Raw genomic sequence first — 21,733 nt, forward strand, 5'->3', positions numbered from 1 at the left:
TATATTTTATATGATTTTGCTCCAATACTCGATGGTATACCTCCATGTTTCTATACTACTTTAAATGTCTCTAGTGGTGGTGGCAGTGAATCAGCCACTCCACTACTTTCTATAGTTCTTTTGCAAATTAGCGTATGGTATTTTCTAATATTATGGAATAGTCCATATTTGGTTTAAACAAGTGATATTGGTATAGTTGGTAAAAAAATTCCTATAACATTTTGAATAAAGTATCATAGCAAAGCATGGGTATTTTGCTAGTAATTTGTACGATTTCATGTTATTGTCTTTGATACTATATTATGAATAGTAACATCATGTTGGTTAGGTTAATCCAAATACTGTTATTGTCAAATGTTTGGTCAATTTTCTTAATATATTTTTGAATATTGCCTATATGCTTATGATTTACAAATGGAATTTCTGCTCACAGAATAATCGTATGGAACTGCAGTACTGAAATTGATACATGTGTACCGAAATCATGATAAGTAATGTTCAGAATGCTGTCTAGTAATTGGTTCAGGATAATGTGACACATGTGTTGTTTAATTACTCTAGATGATACTGCAATTGACTCATCTGGTTATTATCTTCATATGCCTTACTGAAAACATGCTAATCTAACTACCGAAATGGTGTACATATGTCGCAAGTTGTACTGTTAATTAAATAAACTTGCATGCTATGAATTGTGACCTGATGCATTCTACTTTAGATCACTCTGGATGGTTTGTTGTCAGGCCTATGGCCTCTGCTTATAACTCTAATGGTTCAATTTGATTATTTTACTGCAGCACGCTGCTACATGATCTTCCATGCATAAATATGAATTACTGATGCCACCCTAACTTCCATGCATACGATTTTCTCGAGGTTAATTTATCAAGGTCAACTAATTCTAAGGGTATGCACTGAGTCAAAGAATTGGATATATATGCAGTTCTTAACCCAAAGTACACTTATATGGTACTTCCAATTCATCTAAGACATGTTGACATGACTATTCTGAACTTGAGCTAACCTTCTTACACAATTAACTCCTGAAAACTATTTCTTGTTTATTGTGCATGTGCTGTTCTTCAACTCAGATGATTAACATGGTTCCTCTATTGAATGATTGAATCTGGACTCTGGAGTGAAATTGTTTACTTTTAATTTAGGCGGATGCATACACAACTACTACTTATGCTAGAACATTCACAGATCAAGGTTATGACACTACAAATTGATTTTATCACTGATTTTTTTTTGGCTATATTACCTTGATCTTCTAGTTTAAGGTGTTGTGAGGGTGTGATTTGGTTGCTTGGCTCTAATTTGCTCCATCTCTACTAGTTCGTCTCCTTTCTTCCCGGTACTGGAGCTTTCTGTTCCTCCTAGCCCTGATGAATGCTTATTCCTTCTTTCTTGTTGGATCTAACTGCTAGCTTTGCTTGATTGGCACCTTGAGATGCTACTGGTTGCTTGAGCTAAAACTCCATGTTCCTCCTGGAACTCAAACACTTTCTGATGCTGCGGTTCCATGGTTGCTTCGGTTGTGCTGTGATGTTGTGTTGTTTGCACTGGCTCACCAGATCAGCCGCCGCTCTGGTGTTTTACTGCTGACTACTAATACTTTGAAAACCAGGACATAAGTATATATATATTACTAGAAGCAAAGTACATAATTTATGGAACAACTTGTCGTGATATACTACCGGTCTTTAAGATCCTTAGCAGAACATCTACTAGTAGGGTGATCAAGATGAGAATTATCATGGCAGACGAAGTAAGCACCGGAAACATTTTGTTGACTTCTCTAGGGATCCATCTAATTTGGATTAGCTCCTCCGGAAAGCTAGTCTGAATCTGGTTTAGCCGAAACAACTAGGATTAATTAGGCTCAAAAGATTCGTCTCGCGGTTTCTAGGCTAGCCGTGAAATTCGTTTTTTCATTCGTGTCCGAAAACCCCTTCCGACATCCGGTCAAACATTTGACGTGACACTTCTCCTAAAAATTTTCTCAATGTAAACACCACCTAAGAGCAGACCAAAAGGAAGTGTTATCAAAATACTTCTCTTCAAGATTTTGGAAGTTTCATCGTTCGGTTCATTCACTATTCTCAAGGCTGCATTGATGATGAGGCTTTCATTGACGGCTAATCTCTGCTTCCTAATCCACCTTCTTTTAGGTCAGTCTCAGTGACCCATTTCATTTCACAGTTTCTAAGTATGACACGTCAGCGTTCTAATTTTGTTGGACATCTCTCAGTGGCCTCTTTTATTTCACAGTTTCATAGACTTGATGGACCATTAAATTTTTGTATGAGAGTATGATCAAATGTACCATCAAAACTGCTGCATGAAAGAAAAATAAGAGATAGACCCCGCACAGGATCTGGATGAAAGAAAGGCTTAGCCTCAATAGACTTTCATTGGGCTTTCATTTGTTTGGAAACAACACCACGAGCCTTTTACAAAGATAAAAGGGTTATCTTCTCTCTCCTAATTAAATTCTTGTCATATCATCAAAAAAATCTGATGCGGCACTTAATTAATGGCAAATGAAAGGGCCACTGAGAATGCCTTATAGGCCTACAAATTTTGTTCCAGGATTTCAAATAAAGAGTTTTTTTCTTTGTCCTTAATTCCCTATCCACCAAAAGGTTCTAATAATAGAAGTAAGCTTAGCAATGATTTTTTTTATTTGCAAAATAGTAGTGGTCATATAGTAAACAGGCAAGGAAGCAAACACTGATATGGTGAGAGTTAAGCGACCAAAGCTGCTATTAAGGCTATTAAGCCTGTATTTGAATTTGTCTATAATAAATGCGTAGGTTGAAGCTATATTTTTGGATGACACGAACATGAGGGTGGACTAGATGTTTGGTGTTAAGATCAATAGTTGAAACCGGAAAATTTTGCTTGATAAGATGTTGAGTTTGAGTAGGAGTGGCCTTACTTAAGAGAATTTGTCTCAATCTGGTGTCTGACCTGAGTGGCTACAGAAATCCTCAATAATGTTCTTGATTTGCCTTGCTTCCTCCTTGTTGCTAGACCTGTGATGATTAGGTCATTTGCATAGAGTAAAGAATGGATAGTAGGACCATTGCTTCCCAGCTTAACACCTTTGAAATTATGATTAGTCAAAGCTTTATTAAGTAAATCCAAGAGTTCATTAAATCTAACACGAAAAGATAGGGAGAGGGGACAACCCTGCCGAATACCTCTATTGGCGTTGAACTCACCATATGGTTGTTCATTGATGCAAAGGAGGGAATTTTAAATACAAGCAAGAATCAGATCTATGAAATTGCTACGAAACACTTTTTTATGCATAGCTATAGCAATAAAGTCCCACTCGATTATGTCGAAGGCTTTGGAGAGATCAATTTTAAGCAAGAAGGCATTAGTTTAAAGGAATTGGGACGGGAGGAATGAACAACTTCTTGGGCCATAATAATATTGTTAGGAATTCTTCTACCAGGAATGAAAGCATGTTGAGTATGATTGATTAAATTAGGAAGTTTACCTTTAATTCTGTTGGCCAATGATATTGCGATGATTTTGTATGGAACATTGCATAGATTAACAGGCCGAAAATCCACTGGAGAGGTAGGCCTTGTTTCTTTTGGAAATGCTAGTTCTGTTGAGAGAAGGATGGTGGTAACCTGTTTCATAGAAGTTTTTGACCAAGCCCATCAGATATGTTTTTATCCAGCTCTAGGCTGCTATTAGAACGCCACGTTTAGCCCATCTGGACTCGGGGCAGCATTTCTCCTCGTATCATTAATTATTAGGACCATTACAAATTTGCCGAAACATTATTGTAAAAATGTTACTAAAAAATTACACAAATGTCATTAAAACTGTCATTCTAGTGGCATTCTTGCAATTTAAAAAAAAACTAGTAACAAATTTGCAAAAGCCCCTTAATTGTTTGCCAAATTTATTCTTCCTCTGGAGCTTGACAATTCACATCATCACCCTTGTTCTGAGGAGTATAAAACAATGTGTCCCTGTTTGATCTGTTTAAACAAAAAAGACTAAAGAAATAATTGATTAAAAGTAGCTGCAATGTCATCTAGGTTAGTTGATCAGGGAACCATATATCATAATTGAAGAAATTCTATTTTTCCTTTTTCGCTTAATAGCGGCTTGCTAAAAGAAACTATTCTTTTCTGTCCCCTTCTACCCCCCAGTGTTTTTTTGGCTCTCTGCCTGTGAAACTCATAAATCTTTTGCATTAGAGAGTCATAGATGTCTATTAACTCTTTTTCTTTATCCACCAAGCGATGCATGTCACTGCTGCACTGGATTTTCATATTCTGTGGTAGCAATTTGGTGTTGAAGAGGTTTCTTCTTCTTCCTCCATTTGGTTAGGCCTCCATTTGGTTAGGCAATTGCTTAGATTACTGACTTTGTTGACGAAGGATCAATTATTGAATTTGTTCCATGTATTGATCACATAATCCTGATAATCTTCCTCCATTAAACACCAGTTTTCAAATTTGAAGGATTTTTTTTTTTGGGTTCCCTGCATTTGGGGTTAAGTAAAACCAAAATTGGAGCATGATCCCCATATATCAAGGGAAGATGATAAAGTGTGGTGTTAGGACATTTAGCACACCATTCAACATGAGCCAAGCATCTATCAAGTCTCTCATAAACCAAATCCCTACCAGTTGTTTTATTTATCGAGGTGTAAGCTGGATCATTAAACCCATATCCAAGAGAACCAGATTCATCACATGATGACAAAAGAAGGAAATGCAAGTGCAATTAGGAGGATTACAGCCAAACTTCTCACTAGGATCCATAAGTTCATTCAGGTCACCCATAAAAATAGTAGGTCCGTACCTACTTTGAGACACAAAAATATTTACATCTTGCCAAATTCTACTGAGTGGGTCATCATAAATATACAAAGGTTAAAAGTAATGCCATTGAGGGTATGCACATCTACTTAGCACTACTACTTGTCACAGAGATGTCCATCTCGCTGTTCCACGAAAGCCATACATACATATCCCTAAAAAGTAAATGTATGCCTACACATAATTTAAATAGTAACTTTTACCTAACGAGTGATAACTATGATTTTTATTTTTTATATAATCTTAACCTTATGATAATTTAAATAGTAACTATTGCCTAACCCTAACAAGTGGAAACTACATGCAATTAACATAGAACACAAGTGACATTTTTTGTTTTGTTTTCGCTTTGTTCTTGCCTTTAAACTTGTTTTTTCATCTATTTCTTTCACCAAACATCACTACAAATCAACCTCTACCACATATATTTTTTGTTTCAAATTTTCTCTATTTTTGAATTCGGCTTAAATTCATATGCCCTTACCGCGACTTAACGTTACCGTGCCCCTACAAAGCGCGCGGTTACCGTCGCGGTAACTGCGGTTTTGTCAACCCCGTATCTAACTGTCTTCCTTTTCCCCAATAGAGAACGGTGGCACCACGCAACCAATGCTTTCCTCCTTCGTCTCTCGCGCCAGCCCCTCCTGAAACTGGATTCACCAACCAGGGACAGATTTGGCATAGGGCGCGGGGGTCTTCAGCCCCTACTACCGGCGTCTGGACCATGGAGACCCCCCCTAAGGCCCCACTAAAATTTTTCTTCTATGGATGTGTAAGATGTGGGGGCTAGATGTTTTTTATTTTTGGCTGGAAGAAGGGTGTGGAGGTTAAATACAACTGGAAAAAAGGCTATTTAGGCCGCATTGGAGAAGAAGCCAACGAGATCACTCTCGTTTATATATTTTGGCCCAGTCCACTCGTCCACCTAAAATGAAATCCAGCCGTCTGTTTCCCTTAGCTCCTCTCTCAACCGTTGATTCCCTTAGCAACCTTCTAAACCTGAACCCTATCAGGATTTCCACCAATAGATGGACATAATTCATTGGTGACAGGGGTGGATCCAGCAAAAAATAATAGGGGGCTGAACAAAGTAGGCTAACATAAATTGAAACATGGCTGATATGTAAATTAGCTACATGTCTAGTTCTAAGTACAAAAAATCAAATTAATGATATGTAGGGAATTTTCTCCATACCGAAAAAGCAATGGTCCATAGATAGTGTGACGTCCAATCGTCTATTATTTTTCATGAGTAGTAATCTATACAAAGTAAATGATAAATTGGCAAATAATCATGCATAGTTATTTTGAATTGAAAAATTTAGAGACTTAGGAAGAGAATAGAGAATTGCTGCTATTTGTGTTGCTTGAACTAGAAAAATAAGTGAGCAAGGTTCTCTTTGACATGTTGGACAATCTAAAAATAAACAGATAAACAAATGCTAATTTTCAATCGTTGAACTTGAACTACTGACAATTTGACATACAAATTTAGAGCATCTATTTACATTTTAGAATAGTATTAGGCCAATCTCAATGAGTCTTATGGGCAATAAATATAGTGTCATGTCGACATTTTTTATGATGTGGCAAAGTATTAATAAAAAGAGAGATGAAATGAGTTTCATAGAGATAAAACATTCTATGCATTGTTACCTGGATAGATTGTGTCTTGTATGTAACCTATCAAACAACAAATAGATGAAGTTATACATTGAGAGAGCGGTATTTTATTATAGTTTCAAACTATTTAATAACATATTACTCTAGGTAATCGTATCGATGAGATGGCTTTAGAGCCATATAGGTTTAGGAATTCAGGAATCAGTCAATCAGAATTAGCCAATCAGAAATAACTACGGGAAATTTAACCATCTGCCACTCTTATGAGTGGTCTTAATCTTATATGTCTATGACATATGGACCCGGATCCATATGTCATAGACATATGAGAATGGTAAAAAGTTAAGACACTCGTAAGAGTGGCAAATAGTTAAATGTCCCGGCAGTAAGAGTGGCAAATAGTTAAATGTCCCGGCAGGTACCTGCCTGGGCAAAGTGGCTGCGTGACTGCCTTCCTTCTGCTCGCGGTCTCACCTCGCACGCGCCCGGCGCGGCGGCGCCTCAGTCTCGCGCCCTCGCCGGCTCGCCGCCTCGCTGCCCACGGCTCCACCGCCGCGCGCACCCGCCGACTACTGACTGTGCGAGGTGCGCACCCACCTACTTGCAAGCGGTGTGCCTGCCGCCGGTCCGCTGCGGCGCTGCCCTGCACGGTGCTGCGCCCGCCGCTTGCTCCAGCAGCTACTCCAGCTCCAGTCCAGGTCTCCAGCTAGCCGGGGTAGCCGCCCGCTCACCACTCGTGGGAGACTGGCAGTCACCTAATATGCGATTGGGCGGATGGATGCTCCGGCCACTGAACCGTCGCCGCCTCCTTCGTGCCTTCTCCTGCCCCGTGGCCTCATGCCGCCGTGGGTTCGCAGCCAATGCAGCGGCAACGCTGCAGTGGCTGGAGGAGGAGCTCACCTCGCTCGCGCTGCCCCCGACCCCTGGCCCCGTGGTGGACCCCTTCGCGTGCGCCAGGCAGCTGCAGGGCTGCATCGAGCGCGGTGATGCCCGCGGCGGCCGCGCGGTGCACGGCTACATAGTGCGGCGCGGAGGGGTGGAGCGCCTGGACCTCTTCTGCACCAACGTCCTGCTCAACATGTACGGGAAGGTTGGCCCCTTTGTCAGCGCACACAGGCTGTTCGACCGAATGCCTGAGCGCAACATGGTGTCCTTCGTCACACTTGTCCAGTCCCACTCTCAGCGCGGTGAGTTTGAGGCTGCTGTGGCTCTGTTCAGGAGGATGCGGTGGGAGGGACATGAGGTGAACCAATTCGTGCTCACCATCATGTTGAAGCTGGCTACTGCCATGGATGCACCAGGGCTTGCTGGGGGTGTGCATGCTTGTGCATGCAAGCTGGGCCATGATCACAACGCCTTTGTTGGTTCAGGGCTGATTGATGCCTACTCCTTGTGTGGGCTTGTCAGTGATGCGGAACATGTGTTTAATGGGATCGTGCACAAGGATGTTGTTGTTTGGACTGTGATGCTTTCTTGCTATTCTGAAAATGACTATCCAGAGAATGCCTTTTGGGTCTTTTCCAAGATGAGGATGTTGGGTTGTAAGCCTAACCCTTTTGCACTTACCAGCATGCTCAAAGCGGCAGTTTGCTTGCCATCAGTTGTGCTAGGCAAGACCATCCATGGTTGCGCTGTAAAAACCCTTCACGACACCAACCCTCATGTTGGTGGTTCTTTGCTTGATATGTATGCCAAATGTGGGGATGTTAAGGATGCACGCTTGGCTTTTGAGATGATTCCCTATGATGATGTGGTACTTCTGAGTTTCATGATATCCCGATATGCACAGAGCAATCAGAATGGACAAGCTTTTGAAATATTCTTCCGAATGATGCGGTCTTCTGTGCTGCCCAATGAATATAGTCTTTCTAGTGTTCTGCAAGCTTGTACTAACATGGTTCAGTTGGATCTTGGCAAGGAAATTCATAACCATGCTATAAAGGTAGGACATGAGTCTGATCTTTTTGTTGGCAATGCACTAATGGATCTCTATGCCAAGTGCAACGACATGGAAAGTTCACTTAAGGTCTTCTCATCATTGCGAGATGCCAATGAGGTGAGCTGGAACACAATTGTTGTTGGCTTCAGTCAGTCTGGTTTTGGAGAAGATGCATTGAGTGTATTCTGCGAGATGCGAGCTGCTCAGATGCCTTGCACTCAAGTTACATACTCTAGTGTGCTCCGAGCTTGTGCAAGCACAGCATCTATAAAACACGCTGGTCAGATTCACTGTTTAATTGAGAAGTCCACATTTAATAATGACACTGTCATTGGCAATTCACTTATTGATGCATATGCTAAGTGTGGATATATGAGGGATGCTCGCATGGTATTTCAAAATTTAAAGGAATGTGATGTGGTTTCATGGAATGCAATAATCTCAGGATACGCACTGCATGGTCAAGCGACAGATGCTCTAGAACTTTTTGACAGGATGAATAGAAGCAACATTGAAGCTAATGATATCACCTTTGTTGCTTTGCTCTCTGTCTGCAGTAGCACAGGATTAGTAAATCAGGGATTCTCTCTGTTCGATTCTATGAGGATTGATCATGGCATCAAACCATCTATGGAGCATTATACATGCATCGTTAGGCTTCTAGGACGAGCTGGCTATCTGAATGATGCTCTAAAATTCATTGGAGATATTCCTTCAGCACCATCTGCTATGGTTTGGCGTGCATTGCTTAGCTCTTGTATAGTCCATAAGAAGTTGGCTCTGGGAAGATTTTCTGCAGAAAAGATACTTGAGCTTGAACCGCTAGATGAAACGACCTATGTCTTACTATCAAATATGTATGCTGCAGCTGGAAGCTTGGATCAAGTTGCCCTTTTCAGGAAATCAATGAGGAATTTTGGTGTAAGGAAGACACCTGGTCTTAGTTGGGTTGAGATCAAGGGTGAAGTTCATGCCTTTTCAGTGGGATCAGTGGACCATCCAGATATGCGGGTGATAAATGCAATGCTGGAATGGCTCAATGTTAAAACAAGCAGGGAAGGTTATATTCCTGAGATTAATGTAGTGTTGCACGATGTAGATGAGGAACAAAAGGCTCGGATGCTATGGGTGCACAGTGAGAGGCTGGCTTTAGCATATGGCCTTGTAATGACACCTCCTGGGCATCCGATAAGGATATTGAAGAATTTGCGTTCCTGTTTGGATTGCCATACTGCATTTACTTTGATATCTAAAATAGTTAAACGAGAAATCATCGTGAGGGACATAAATCGCTTCCATCATTTTGAGGAGGGAAAGTGCTCGTGTGGTGACTATTGGTGATATTTTTGTTCGTTGATGTGTTAAAGGAATCTACACAAGTTATATGTGGTATAATGTGTTTGGCAAAATGGCAGTCTTATAGGAATCCAAGTTATCATGCCTATATTCAAGGCACTGGAAACTATTGTTTTAGATGACATGGCTTTGACGTTGTACTTATGTTAAGTTTCAGCTATCTTCAAGGCACTGGAGAAGAGATATCATATCATACTTGGCTAACCCATGAGAATACCATTACGAAAAAGAACTTTATTTTAATGGTTAGTGTTACCTAAACACTTTTTTTGTTATTGATTTGAATATTAGTGAATTTCATCAAATTAACTGTTGAACCTTATGGATGAATGACTGATTTTTCTTTCTTCATGATTACATCAAGTTGGTAGACAGCTTTTATTTAAGTACTCTAGTAACTGCATTGGACAATTGACACTTGCACTGGCCTTCATATTTATAGTAATTAGCATAATTGATGCTACAGCACAAAGCACTATGCCATGCCAGTGATGTTCATGAAAGAGCTTTTATAACTAATAAATTAGCATAATTGATGGTATGCCACAGAGCACAAAGCACCAAGCCATGACTTCATATTGATAGTAATTAACATAATTGATGCCAGTAATATAAATGGCAGAGCACCTTTAATTTGAGCACCAGTCCTTTCTTTGTTTATTACTATGAGTCCCCTTCTCCTGGAGTATAAATCAGTTGACACAAGACCCTCTATTAGATTTTAATGCGTTGTTTTTGCACTTGTTAAGGCTGTGAATGCAACAGTGCTACTGAATAATACCATGGACTTTCATGTGCTATGTTGTGCATCTATCAGCTTAGCTGCTGCTGAGCTTGGGAATATATGATGATAATGCAATTATCAATTTGATTTTAATGAATAATTACTAAGGTGTACCTCCCATGTTGCAGGCAAAATTTCAAGATTAGTGAAGATCAAATTTCCATCTTGATATGCCAGAACTGTCCAATCTATCGACATCATGATTGTTCCTTTTAGGGAAGTTTTAACACAGGTCAATTATTTCAATTCAATCTGTGTCAAGTACCTTTTCTATTCAAAACTCAAAAATGTCTAATAATGAACCGCAAATGGGTTTGGTGTTAACTGGAAAAATGTGACTAGTGATAGCTACTCTAGGATTGACGGGGACATTAAGTGTTGTGTATTCTGTTTATGCTTGCTGTGGGATCATTTTTTATTAGTTTTCTTTACTGCTATCTTCTGAATATAGTACAACAAAGCTTGCTAAATGATTGCATTTTTATGAAGTGTTTATTTTATTATTTCTGATTGTTCTCCTTAGGTTTAGCTCTGGTTGCTCTATTATAATAAACTCTGTTCTGCAGATGATAACACTATTATGACTATTTAGTCAGTGCAGGTTTGATATAGTAATGCATGATACATCAGTTTGCCCAGAATAATTTGAAAAAGATAAAATAAAATCTGAGAAATTGTTAGGTGAGTTCAAAATTGATATCATAATTCAAATATTGATATTGAGGCAGTAAGGCATCAAAACCTCGTTTAAAACATTTCATATTTCCCAAGTGTAGTAGGACTTTGCAAATATGTTATGGGCGCTAGCGAGAGATCGAATTGGATATGAATGAGTCACCAGTGGCCGAGGCTTGGGCAGCCTCTAGCTGCCCTGCCCGTGATGGCGATAGCGATAACAAGGGATGAGAGAACAGAGAAAGGGAGATGAGAAATAGATTGGATCAATTGCTTACTTTATTCATGAATCCTTAGCCCTTTAATAGGCATACAATGACTAAGTGTTAGAATAATCTCTGAATTGTCATTGGCCCAACCCTAGGAATCAATCCTGTTGCAGAAGAAACCGACGGGTACAGCAAACAGATGCTGACAGATCTTGCTCCACCAATCATCAAACTCGTGGAGGGTGCAGACGCCGTATCGAAACTGAGATACCGATCCAAACTGAATGGTATCGGCCAGCTTGTTGATTCTGTCATACTCCAGGGCAGAGTTAGCGGATCCCCTCATTTCTATTTTCCCGGCAAAGAATAAATCAGCTACTCCTTGCCCACATCCAAATTGACGTGCGGCTAATGCCGGGTGATAGAATTCGTATGATGGCTTTGCGGATCGGCCCATGTGAAAACTCACTGGGAGCAAACAAGGTGTGGCAACAGTCATGAAAGTCTCCCAGGAGCACTTGTCTGGAAAAACTTCTCCGAGGAACATGTTACTCGGTACTTCAAATTCATCATAGCCATTGTAGGCAAACCATGTGCAGGCTTCTGGTTCGGGCCCGAGTAGCAGATGCCAAAGATATGGGCCAGTCGGGAGACGGACATTCGGTGGCCTAGGAAAGAGGAGAGTGCTTCTCCGAATAACATGCATCTTTGAGTGATGGGCGAGTCTGACTCTTGGTAGTCCGGTGGGAACCTGCAGTTGGTAAGGGCTGATAGTTCTAGAACCTTAGAATAGTATAATCTCAACCAAAGCTGCAAGAACCACCAGGGACCGGCTACATGCCCAACAGGTTGACCAGCTGATAGCTTCGATGCCACTTGATGAAGCATCTGATATACTGCACCCAACAAGAATCGACCTAAGGGGAGGACGTTGCCATCGACCAGAGACTCTGCTAGGCACTCCATATTGGTCGTGGGCCCAAGGGTCTGCCCGCATAATACAAATCTCTCGAGCCACAGGTTGAGGAAGGCGCTGTGCTCTCGATGATCAACTGAGTCGGTTGGCTTCCGGTGGCTGTCTATGTATTTTCCCCGTCCCCCAGCTCCCTTTGTCTGCAGCCGATGCTGGAAGTTGTTTCTCAGACTGTGGGGGGAAGGTGGGGAAGGGTTGCTATCGAGGGAGCCAGGTCCTGAGGAGGTCGTAGTTGCTGTTGAGACCCTTGAGCCAGGTCCTGAGTGAGGAGGGAAGACATGCAGCACCAGGATCCGGTCGCTCACCGGACAGTCAAGGTCATGAAGAGCATCCGCCATGCCCTTCATCCGTCGGTAGTACTCACCAACGGAGAGGTACCCCTGCACGAAGGTGCGGAACTGTGCGTCTAGCTGGAGAGCCCGAGCCTCGGCGTTGCCGAGGAACTGGCCCTCAAGAGCTAGCCAGGCCTGGCGAGCGGTGCCTCCGGGGGTCCGGACGATGTCCTGGAGATTGAGGGAGATGGTCCCAAAGATCCAAGATAGGACGATGATGTTGAGGTGCAGCTAGATCCCGTCCCGCGCCTGAACAGGAGCATTGGCAAGGATGTGATCCTTGAGGGCGTAGCGACGAAGGGCGAGGAGGACCTGGTCCCGCTATCGGCCGTAAGAGGTGGACGAGGTGTCGAGGACGACGGAGACTAGAGTCCGAATGTTCTGGACCCCGACTGCCTGGAGGTGTAGCTGGGCGACCATCGGGTCACTCGAGTCGAGGCGGTGTGGAGCATCGGGCTAGGGCGGGCGAGAGGACGAGGCGACGGTGTCGGCGACGTGGACAATCGACGGAGGCCCGACTGAGAGGTGCAGGAAGTGCTCCGCCTCGGCAACCCGGCGAGCGAGGGCATCCGCCTCGGCGCGCTCACGCTTCCAGGCGAGGGCGGCCGCCTAGACCCGCTCCTGAGCCGCCAAGGCTTCGGTCTTTGCCACGAGAAGAGCCACCGCGAGGGCGGACTCCGCAGAGGCAGCGCGGTCCGGGACGATCGGCGGAGGCGGAGCGACGACGAGGAGCTCCGGCAGCATGCCCAAGCCGGTGTAGGAGAAACCCGGGGGCAGGCCGAGGCGGGCAAACGTGGAGGAAGGAGCCGCGTCTGCAAGACCGGCGGCGGTGACGACGTTGGCGGCACCCCGCAGCAACGGCGCGCCGGTGGCATGGGCGGCCGGGGGCAGGGCGGTGGCCCAGCCGTGCCGGCGACGGCGGTCAGGGCGGCGGCGGCGCAAGTGCCCGCTGTGGCCCCCCACCCCCCCCTCCCCCGCACCCGCGCGTGTGCCCGCGGCAGCCGAGGCCGGTCTAGCAGCGGCGGCGGCGCCAGTGGCGGGAGCAACACCGGGTGGGGCAGGGCGGCGGCATAGGAGGGTGGGAGAGGAGGGAAGTGGGAAGAGGAGGGGGCGGCGGCAGGTAGGCCCCCCGGTGGCCAGCGGCTGAGAGAGGGAGGAGAGAGAGACAGGGAGAAACCCTAGTCTGATACCATGTTAGAATAATCTCTGAATTGCCATTGGCCCAAACCTAGGAAGGGGGGATAAGTACACTGATACATGGGCCTCTAATGGGCTCTACTGGGCCTCATAGGCCATACACCAACACTAAGTTGTTGCTAATAAGAAGGAATAAACTAACTAACTTTTAATCCTATCCGTGCAAGCGTGATCACTGTTGCTCGTCTGCAAAGCGTGCCGGCAACTCAGGCAACTACGTTCTGGGGGCTATCTGCCATGCCTGCTTTGCAATTCCTCCGTTCATAGACAGTGCCGACCAGGACAAGCCAAACTAAAAATTTTATAAGACTGTCATAATTGGTTCTGGGTTTTGAACATTTGAAGAAATTTCATCCTTAGAGAAGCCTAATAGGAATGAATCTGTTGCATTTGATGTTTTTCTTATCATGTGTTCTGGGATGGTGTGACAATACATATAACATTAAAGAACACATTTCTATTCATGTGCGTATGAACCAAAGGCAGGCAAGTAAAACTTGTTTTAGTCGACATGTGATCCAAACATGGTCAATGAAATAGACTAACAGCTTAAAGCCGTTTTCTAAAAAAATCAATAAAACCTGTTTTCTGGAAATTCTATCCTAAAACCTAAGATCCAAACAATCACCACCTTTGCCATTGATCAAACGTTTGATTTTTTGTTCTTCTGTCAAACACGTACGCAATGCACGAGGGCTAGGGGGAGGGCGTGTATGAGTTTTTTGACTTGCGTGTGCACGCCTTCAGATTATCATCCAACCATAGTGGCCAGATTTGATTGATGGAATTAAAATTTTCAAACATTTGATCACTAGGCGAACTCAACAATCACCCTTAGTGCCTTCTGGTGGTATCATCTTTTGATGATAAAACAATGCAACACAAATAAGAATGTTAATTTGGCATGCAAAGCGTAACAAAGCTTCTCCCATTTGGCTAGCTTGTGCTGTTGTAGCACGAATGGGGTTGCAGGTTCTAGCCTTCGCAACCTTGCATCTCTTCAGTTGTTGCTGTTTAACTTGTTCGGTTGTGATTGGATTACCATGTTAATTTGCTGGTTGCCTGGTTCAAGGGGTGATGACATGTCTGATCCACCAACCCTGGTCGAGGCGCCTGTTCATCGAGGTGCCTGAACGGCCCTTCGTTTCCTTTTTATCGTTTTGTGGTGCAGGTGATCAAGTACGAGAGCGTGATTCACGAGTTCGACCCCTACTTCAACTTCCACGTCACTCAGGTTACATTGCGAGGTTCCGTCTATTCTGTGTGTGTGTTTTTTTTTTGTGAAGTAGAAGGAATTCTGCTCGCACATAGGGAACTGCAGTGTTATGTGCAAAATTTGAGTGCTGATGTTAGTGGGTTTTGGGTTTTGCAGTAGATTTTTGTTTATTGTTGGACGATTAGTTGTAGTGCTGCCCAGATGGTTACATTGGAGAAAGACATGCTTGCTGGAATCAGTTGTGGATTGCATCTGATCTAAAATTTGCACCTTAAATATTACAGTTTTTGTCGAAGAATGGGATTTACGAGTTCTGGAACTGGTTTGATGACAGGACATGGTAAGAGCCTCAAGTCAGATGAAATCAATTAGTATAGTGTAATTACGATGCAAAATAGAATGAGTAATATGCATACTTGGTTGATTTCTGTTGCTGTTTCTTCTGTTTTAGATACCCCCTTGGCCGTGTGATTGGCGGTACTGTGTATCCTGGCTTGACATTGACAGCTGGAACCATTTGGTGGTATGTAATCAAAGGAAAGCACTTGTATGCTCTTCATAAGTACTGTAGGCGTGTCTAAAATTTGATTGGTTTTACAGGTTGCTAAATTCTCTAAACATTCCACTGTCAGTAGAGACTGTGTGTGTGTTCGTTGCTCCAATTTTCTCGGCAAATGCTTCTTGGGCTACTTACCTATTAACAAAGGTGTTTTTCTCTCTCTCTCTCAGAAGCATGAGTTCTCACACTAATTGTTATACAAAAAAATTGTGCTAATTAGCTTTTACCTTCCACAGGAAGCTAAGGGCACTGGGGCTGGATTGATGGCAGCAGCCATTTTGGCAATGGTAAGCTGCACTTGTGGATTTCCTTCTAGGCATTATTAATCATTAACGATTACTAAGTATTTGACTTAATTGGATCTGTGTTGTTTTTCACATTCCACTCGCATAGTAATAATGAAAATTCAGAGTTTTTTGGGGCCAGTTTAGAGATTGTTAGATGGTTTCAGCTATAACAAAGGACAAGGAGAAAAGAAATTCGTTGTCCATTACTGTTGATTTAACAAAGGACAAGGAGACATTCTTTGACTTGTACACTTCGTTTGTTTTGTTGTTTCATCTTTGCCTGCCCATATTTAGGCGTTTCTATTTCAAAAGACTGCTCTGCACAAGTGCAACATGGCTGGAAAGCCTTCTGTTGCTACTCGTGTTCTGGACAGTATGACTGACAACCTAAGGCCTACTCGTGCAGAGGCTACGGATGTGGCAAATGGTACTTGATGGTGAGTTGTTTGAGCAGTTCATGACATTATCTTCTGATAATTTAATCCTAAATTGTTATTGTTTACCTTTTTAAGCGAGTGATGCTATTCTCCTTGCTGCTGAGACTGCGTGCTTTATATCCAATTAAAACTATATCAATGGAGGGTAAAATTTGTGCGGAGGTGAGTTCTCTTTGTACTTATAGATTCTTTTTCATGTACGATGTTGAACAAGTATAATGCTTTTTTTTCCCATTTGCATTACTTAGTGATATATGTCATCCATTGGTTTGCAGGCTGAGGTGGTCTTCAACCAAGATTTATACTTCAAGAAGACTGAAACATGTTGGAGAACCCATGACCCACTTGGAGTCTATTGCTTCCTCTGATGTATGTTCTTTGTTTCTTCTCATGTTCCAAACTTTGTTCTCTCACATGGGAAAAGTTTTCAGTATTCCATTGGTTTAATATAACAGAGACTGTGTTCGGCTGGGGTTTAACTCAGCTGACGTGCAAACGTAGTTATAGATTAGTACATAATTAATTAATTGTTAGTTATTAGTAACAAATGTTCTAGGCTAGCCATAGCAAAGACGCCTGCAAACATACTGTCCATACACTCTAAGCAGAAGAAAACCTTTTACAAGGGACATTGTTACGGCTCTCCCGTGCTACAGGCACAACAATATGATTCAAACGTATAAATATCTGTGATCCTGCAAGCTCACCCAAACAACCCCTCATAGCCCACTCATATCAAGCACATTAAGAAACCAGCTATTGATTCTGTTCAAATAAAGCCAGGTACTTACAAGGTCGATGGCTATGCCTATTTTATAACATCAGGTGTGCGCAAGGAAATTGACCGCTCGGCGATTCGAGGGGCCGTATGCTCACTCCTCACACTATCTGAAAGAGGAGATCAAGGCACATCGTGATCTAAGGTTGGGGCTGTCAGTCGTCAAGGAGAACACTGCCACCTAGAGTTTTCTTTTTTAGCCTCCTACTTTTCCCGTCGGCGCAGGTAGTCCCCAACTTTCTTGTACACTTGGGCGCATGTATTAGGCGCATGTAGTCCCGGAAAACAGTTTTTAGCACACGGGTGTATGTAAATCCATATATTTGCATGTCATATAAATAGTCATCAAAAAATATAAAAATTTTTGACATGATAGATTAATATGATTTATATCACTCTATAAACATGCAAGTTTAAATTCAACTCCTATAAGTTGTAGCAAAAAAACAAAACCAAAACTGAACTAAGTATACGTATATTCATAATTATTTTTGTTATTTTTGCTACAACTTGTAGAAGTTGAATTTAAACTTATATGTTGGTGGAGTGATATAAGTTATATTAAACTATCTTGTTAAATTTTTTCATAATTTTTTATGACTATTTATATAGCATGCAAGCAACGGATGTATATACATCCGTTGTACACCCGTGTGCTAGAAAATTCCCCAACTTTCCTGCCATTTGGTTCACAGTGCTCCATTTCATACGGACCTTACATTCACTCGTGGAGTGGATTAGCTGCTCCCAGGCGGCGTGCCAAGTCACGCCCCAGCCATTAGTTAAATATGATGTGAACACTTTTTCTATTTTAATAAATTTAATAAATATCTATACAACATTGAAAAGTATAACAATATCTACTCTAGAAATATCATTGTGCTCATATCCACGTTTTAAACTGTGGTGTACTGGTGTTTCTCTTATGACATACCACAGCTCTTTCCAAAGTCAACGGAGTTAGGTCTAATCTATGTTCTTTCCAAAGTTTTATCTTTACTACCTCACTATAATAAATTTGGTATACTGGATTCGCAACATACATGCTTTATGTATTTTATATAGCTTGCATAATTTACCTGAACCAAATATTCATAATCAGCATTTCTTTTTTTTAACAGAATCAGAAAAAGCTTAAGGCTCATGATGTCATTGTGACTATGAAGAAAAACATTAAGATAGTAGTCATTATGCAAGATAAGGTTCTTTAGATACAATAGGCTGAAAATTGGTTGAATGGTTTTATGTATACTGCATGCACCTCATGTATACTCTTTGTAGGGATCAGCAGCAGCTTGTGTAAATAACTTCGACATTGCGCGGTCAGGAACATAGCAGAAGAAGCCAAGAAAACTGACAGACATGTTAAAGCCAAAAATTTACTATTTTATTTCCTTCAATTTATTTTTAGAAAAGATATTAGGAATAATAATGTTATAGTTATTTTATCAAAAAATAATATGCATGTCTTGTAGAGTCAAGTAGTGTTACATCTTAGAAGGATTCTCTGTGAGGAATAGACAGGCATCCTATGAACTACATCTCAATTTGAACCTTCTCTGTCATTTTACAAGAACTATAAGTTTTTCTTCCCGTTAATAACTGACCAGTTGGTATAATCCTAATATTCTGGCATTAAACTGAAATGCATGATGTTTGAGAGACAATAAGTGCATAGATTTTTATTTTGCTAAGAAATATGTTTTATTCAACTATATATGTGTCCATATCTTTTTTGATTAATTGCCGATCCTTTCTTGTGTTTGGTGCTTACAATTCTTGTTATAAATCTATATGAACTCTATAGATATTTTTGAACAGAAGTGCAGCAATGAAGTTTCGAAAAACTAATTACATAGTTACGGGAGAAACCGTGAGACAAATCTTTTGAGCCTTATTAGTCTATAATTAGCCATAAGTGCTACAGTAACTTACATGTGCTAATGACAGATTAATTAGGCTCAAAAGATTCGTCTCGTGGTTTCTAGGCGAGCCGTGAAATTCGTTTTTTTATTCGTGTCTGAAACCCCTTCCGATATCCGGTTAAACGTCTGATGTGACATCTAAAAATTTTCATTTTACCAACTAAACACCACCTTAGTCTTGTTCTTACAATTGATTTATAAGAGTTTGTGATTGTTTTAGCCTAGGTAAAGAGTTTGTATTTTAAGGAATACATTATTTCGAAGGAACAATCTAAAATATATCTTCACGTTATTGATTTTCTTTTTCATGCTCTCCACGGTCGTTCCCTCTCTCGACTACGGCTATTCTCGACCACTTTTAGTGTATACTGGACATATTAAGAGCTATTCACCGGAAAATGAATTATAGGAAAGGACATATCATTGATTGGGTTTTCTATTTATTGTAAACTTGCTTTTGTGGTAGACAAGAGTTTAGTCGGATTATTCCTAGATTTAGCCTATTAGATGAATAATTAACATACTGTGTTATGTCAATTCCATGTAACTGGTGGACATGAACATTCTTAGCCATTCAAGTTGTGAGCTTCGGTGCATGCTTAAGACTATTCAGGCATTCATTTTTTTTTAGAACAGACATATTATCTCAGCAGTACGGAACCTTAGAATTTACTTCTTTTTATCAAGAATTAACATGTGTGACGCAAAATATAATTCAGAAAACGTGCTTTGCACGTGCGTGGTTACTAGTTCAGGCTAAGGTTGCGTTCACCCCTAGCCATAAGTTAACTTAACCCTCTTGTTTTCTGCGTGCACGTTTCCCGAATTGCTAAACGGTGTATTTTTTGTAAAAAATTTATAGGAAAGTTGTTTTAAAAAATCATATTAATATATTTTATATTTTTTTAATTATTAATAATTAATTAATCATGTACTAATCTACTACCATGTTTTCTGCGCCGGGTAAGTTAACTTATCACCTCAAGCAACCGAACGCGGCCTAAGCACCAAACCAAGCTTGTTAAGCGGGGAGATGTCAGCCATAGTGCTAGGTTCAAGGGTCCATGGATCAACTGTATCTATGAATTGTTTGCATCTAACATGCAACCTACCTACGAATGTATCGGATATATATCCCTAACATATACATTCAGAGATGAAGTACAGTAACAACTTTCTGGCCTCACTGAAAACTTATTGAATTTTTTTCTTTAATGGTAGTTTTGATGTTAAGAGTTCCGTTGATGTAAGATAAAGTGACAGTGACCGTAAAGTGGTAATCTGATACTACCTCCGGTCATCTTTATTTGTCGTTTCAGACAAACATTTTGGCATATTTTCTTTATTAATTGTTTGTCTGAAACGTCATTTAATTATGTATGGAGGGAGTATTTGGATGTTCAACACCATGCATTAAAATATTGTGCTCTGCGCTATTGATGTCATGGTTTGTGTTATCGCAGAGACCTTCAACTGCCACCCGGCAGAGTATGATTATTATGCGTTTATGATAGTTTTTTCCTGGTTTTTGATGGTTTCTTGTTGCCATAATCATGATTTTTTAGGCTGGCAAACCGATGGTATCGGCACCCTGATGGAGACTTAACATCTACTGTAGCGTATGTGTGTATGTGGGAAATTCGTGTAGTAACCGAAATTTTGATAGGGTTGCAATGATTGAAGAAGAAAGTTAACCAAAAAAACAGTGGATTAACGAGAGAAATCCATCATTATACCTAGGGATGGGCACGGGTAAGCCCGTAGGTATTCCGTGACCGAAAAATGAATTTATTATTTATTTATTTAAATTAGAGCTGGCCATAGATTATCCGTGGCTGACCTGTTGTAGCAACCCTGCTGTTTATAAAATAAATGTTTCTACGATTCAAAATTACTCCTGTAATAGAATATTTTGGACACTAATCTAGGTGCATGGAAATCCATGCATTTTTTAGTCAATCAGACACGTAATTTAAAATTTGACAACTGATAGAACTTTATTATATTATATTATATTATATTATATTATATTATATTATACTATACTATATTATATTATATTTATATTATAGACATAGCTAAAAAAACATCATGTTCACTCTTAATGCTAAAAAGATCCACATTAATTAAAGAAAAATAAAATGTATGAACCATTAGGTACAAAAAATTATAATTGCATATATAAAAATAAGAAATTCAGTGTTTTACATGAAAATAAGAAATCTATTGAGCAGAAAATACAACTGTATCTATATATATAAAAAATACAATAGTTGTATATGAAGTCTTATTTAACTGGCACCGTGTAAATTTGTACGGGATATCCCCTAGTTTATATATAGCATCATAAAAGCTAAAACTGTTTATATTTTGGGGCGAGAAGTAATGGTAATAGTAGTACTCCCTCTATCCCATAATATAAAAGCATCTACCACTAACGTAAATATCAAAAAAAGAGAGGTATAACCACCACTCATTTATATTACCTAGGTACATGTATATATGTATGTAATATGGTTGAATGTTTTAACGGTGAAGAATTAAAATAAATTAAAATTATATAAAAAATGCTAGTTAATGTATG

The 21,733-nt window shown here is 40.8% G+C and overlaps 1 protein-coding gene across 7 annotated transcripts; it reads left to right on the forward strand.

Moving 5' to 3' along the window:
- Positions 1-7,074: 7,074 nt before the first annotated feature.
- LOC102705614 (putative pentatricopeptide repeat-containing protein At5g13230, mitochondrial) lies at positions 7,075-18,825 on the forward strand. Of its 7 annotated transcripts, XM_040522068.1 has the most exons (12): positions 7,075-10,022; positions 10,690-10,793; positions 15,119-15,181; positions 15,448-15,503; positions 15,615-15,686; positions 15,764-15,869; positions 15,959-16,009; positions 16,304-16,446; positions 16,522-16,608; positions 16,722-16,815; positions 17,272-17,449; positions 18,506-18,825. In XM_040522068.1, the coding sequence occupies exon 1, from the start codon at positions 7,243-7,245 to the stop codon at positions 9,760-9,762; it is 2,520 nt and encodes an 839-aa protein (XP_040378002.1). In that variant the 5' UTR covers positions 7,075-7,242; the 3' UTR covers positions 9,763-10,022; positions 10,690-10,793; positions 15,119-15,181; positions 15,448-15,503; positions 15,615-15,686; positions 15,764-15,869; positions 15,959-16,009; positions 16,304-16,446; positions 16,522-16,608; positions 16,722-16,815; positions 17,272-17,449; positions 18,506-18,825. The 7 variants fall into 7 exon arrangements, 6 of the variants coding, with proteins under 6 accessions (XP_040378002.1, XP_040378004.1, XP_040378003.1 ...); XM_040522070.1 differs by lacking the exon at positions 17,272-17,449; XM_040522069.1 differs by lacking the exon at positions 18,506-18,825 and having other exon boundaries at positions 15,119-15,194; positions 17,272-17,521.
- The last annotated feature ends 2,908 nt before the right edge of the window (positions 18,826-21,733 follow it).

Source organism: Oryza brachyantha, chromosome 3 (assembly GCF_000231095.2).
Source record: "Oryza brachyantha chromosome 3, ObraRS2, whole genome shotgun sequence".
In the NCBI taxonomy this organism is placed as follows: domain Eukaryota; kingdom Viridiplantae; phylum Streptophyta; class Magnoliopsida; order Poales; family Poaceae; genus Oryza; species Oryza brachyantha.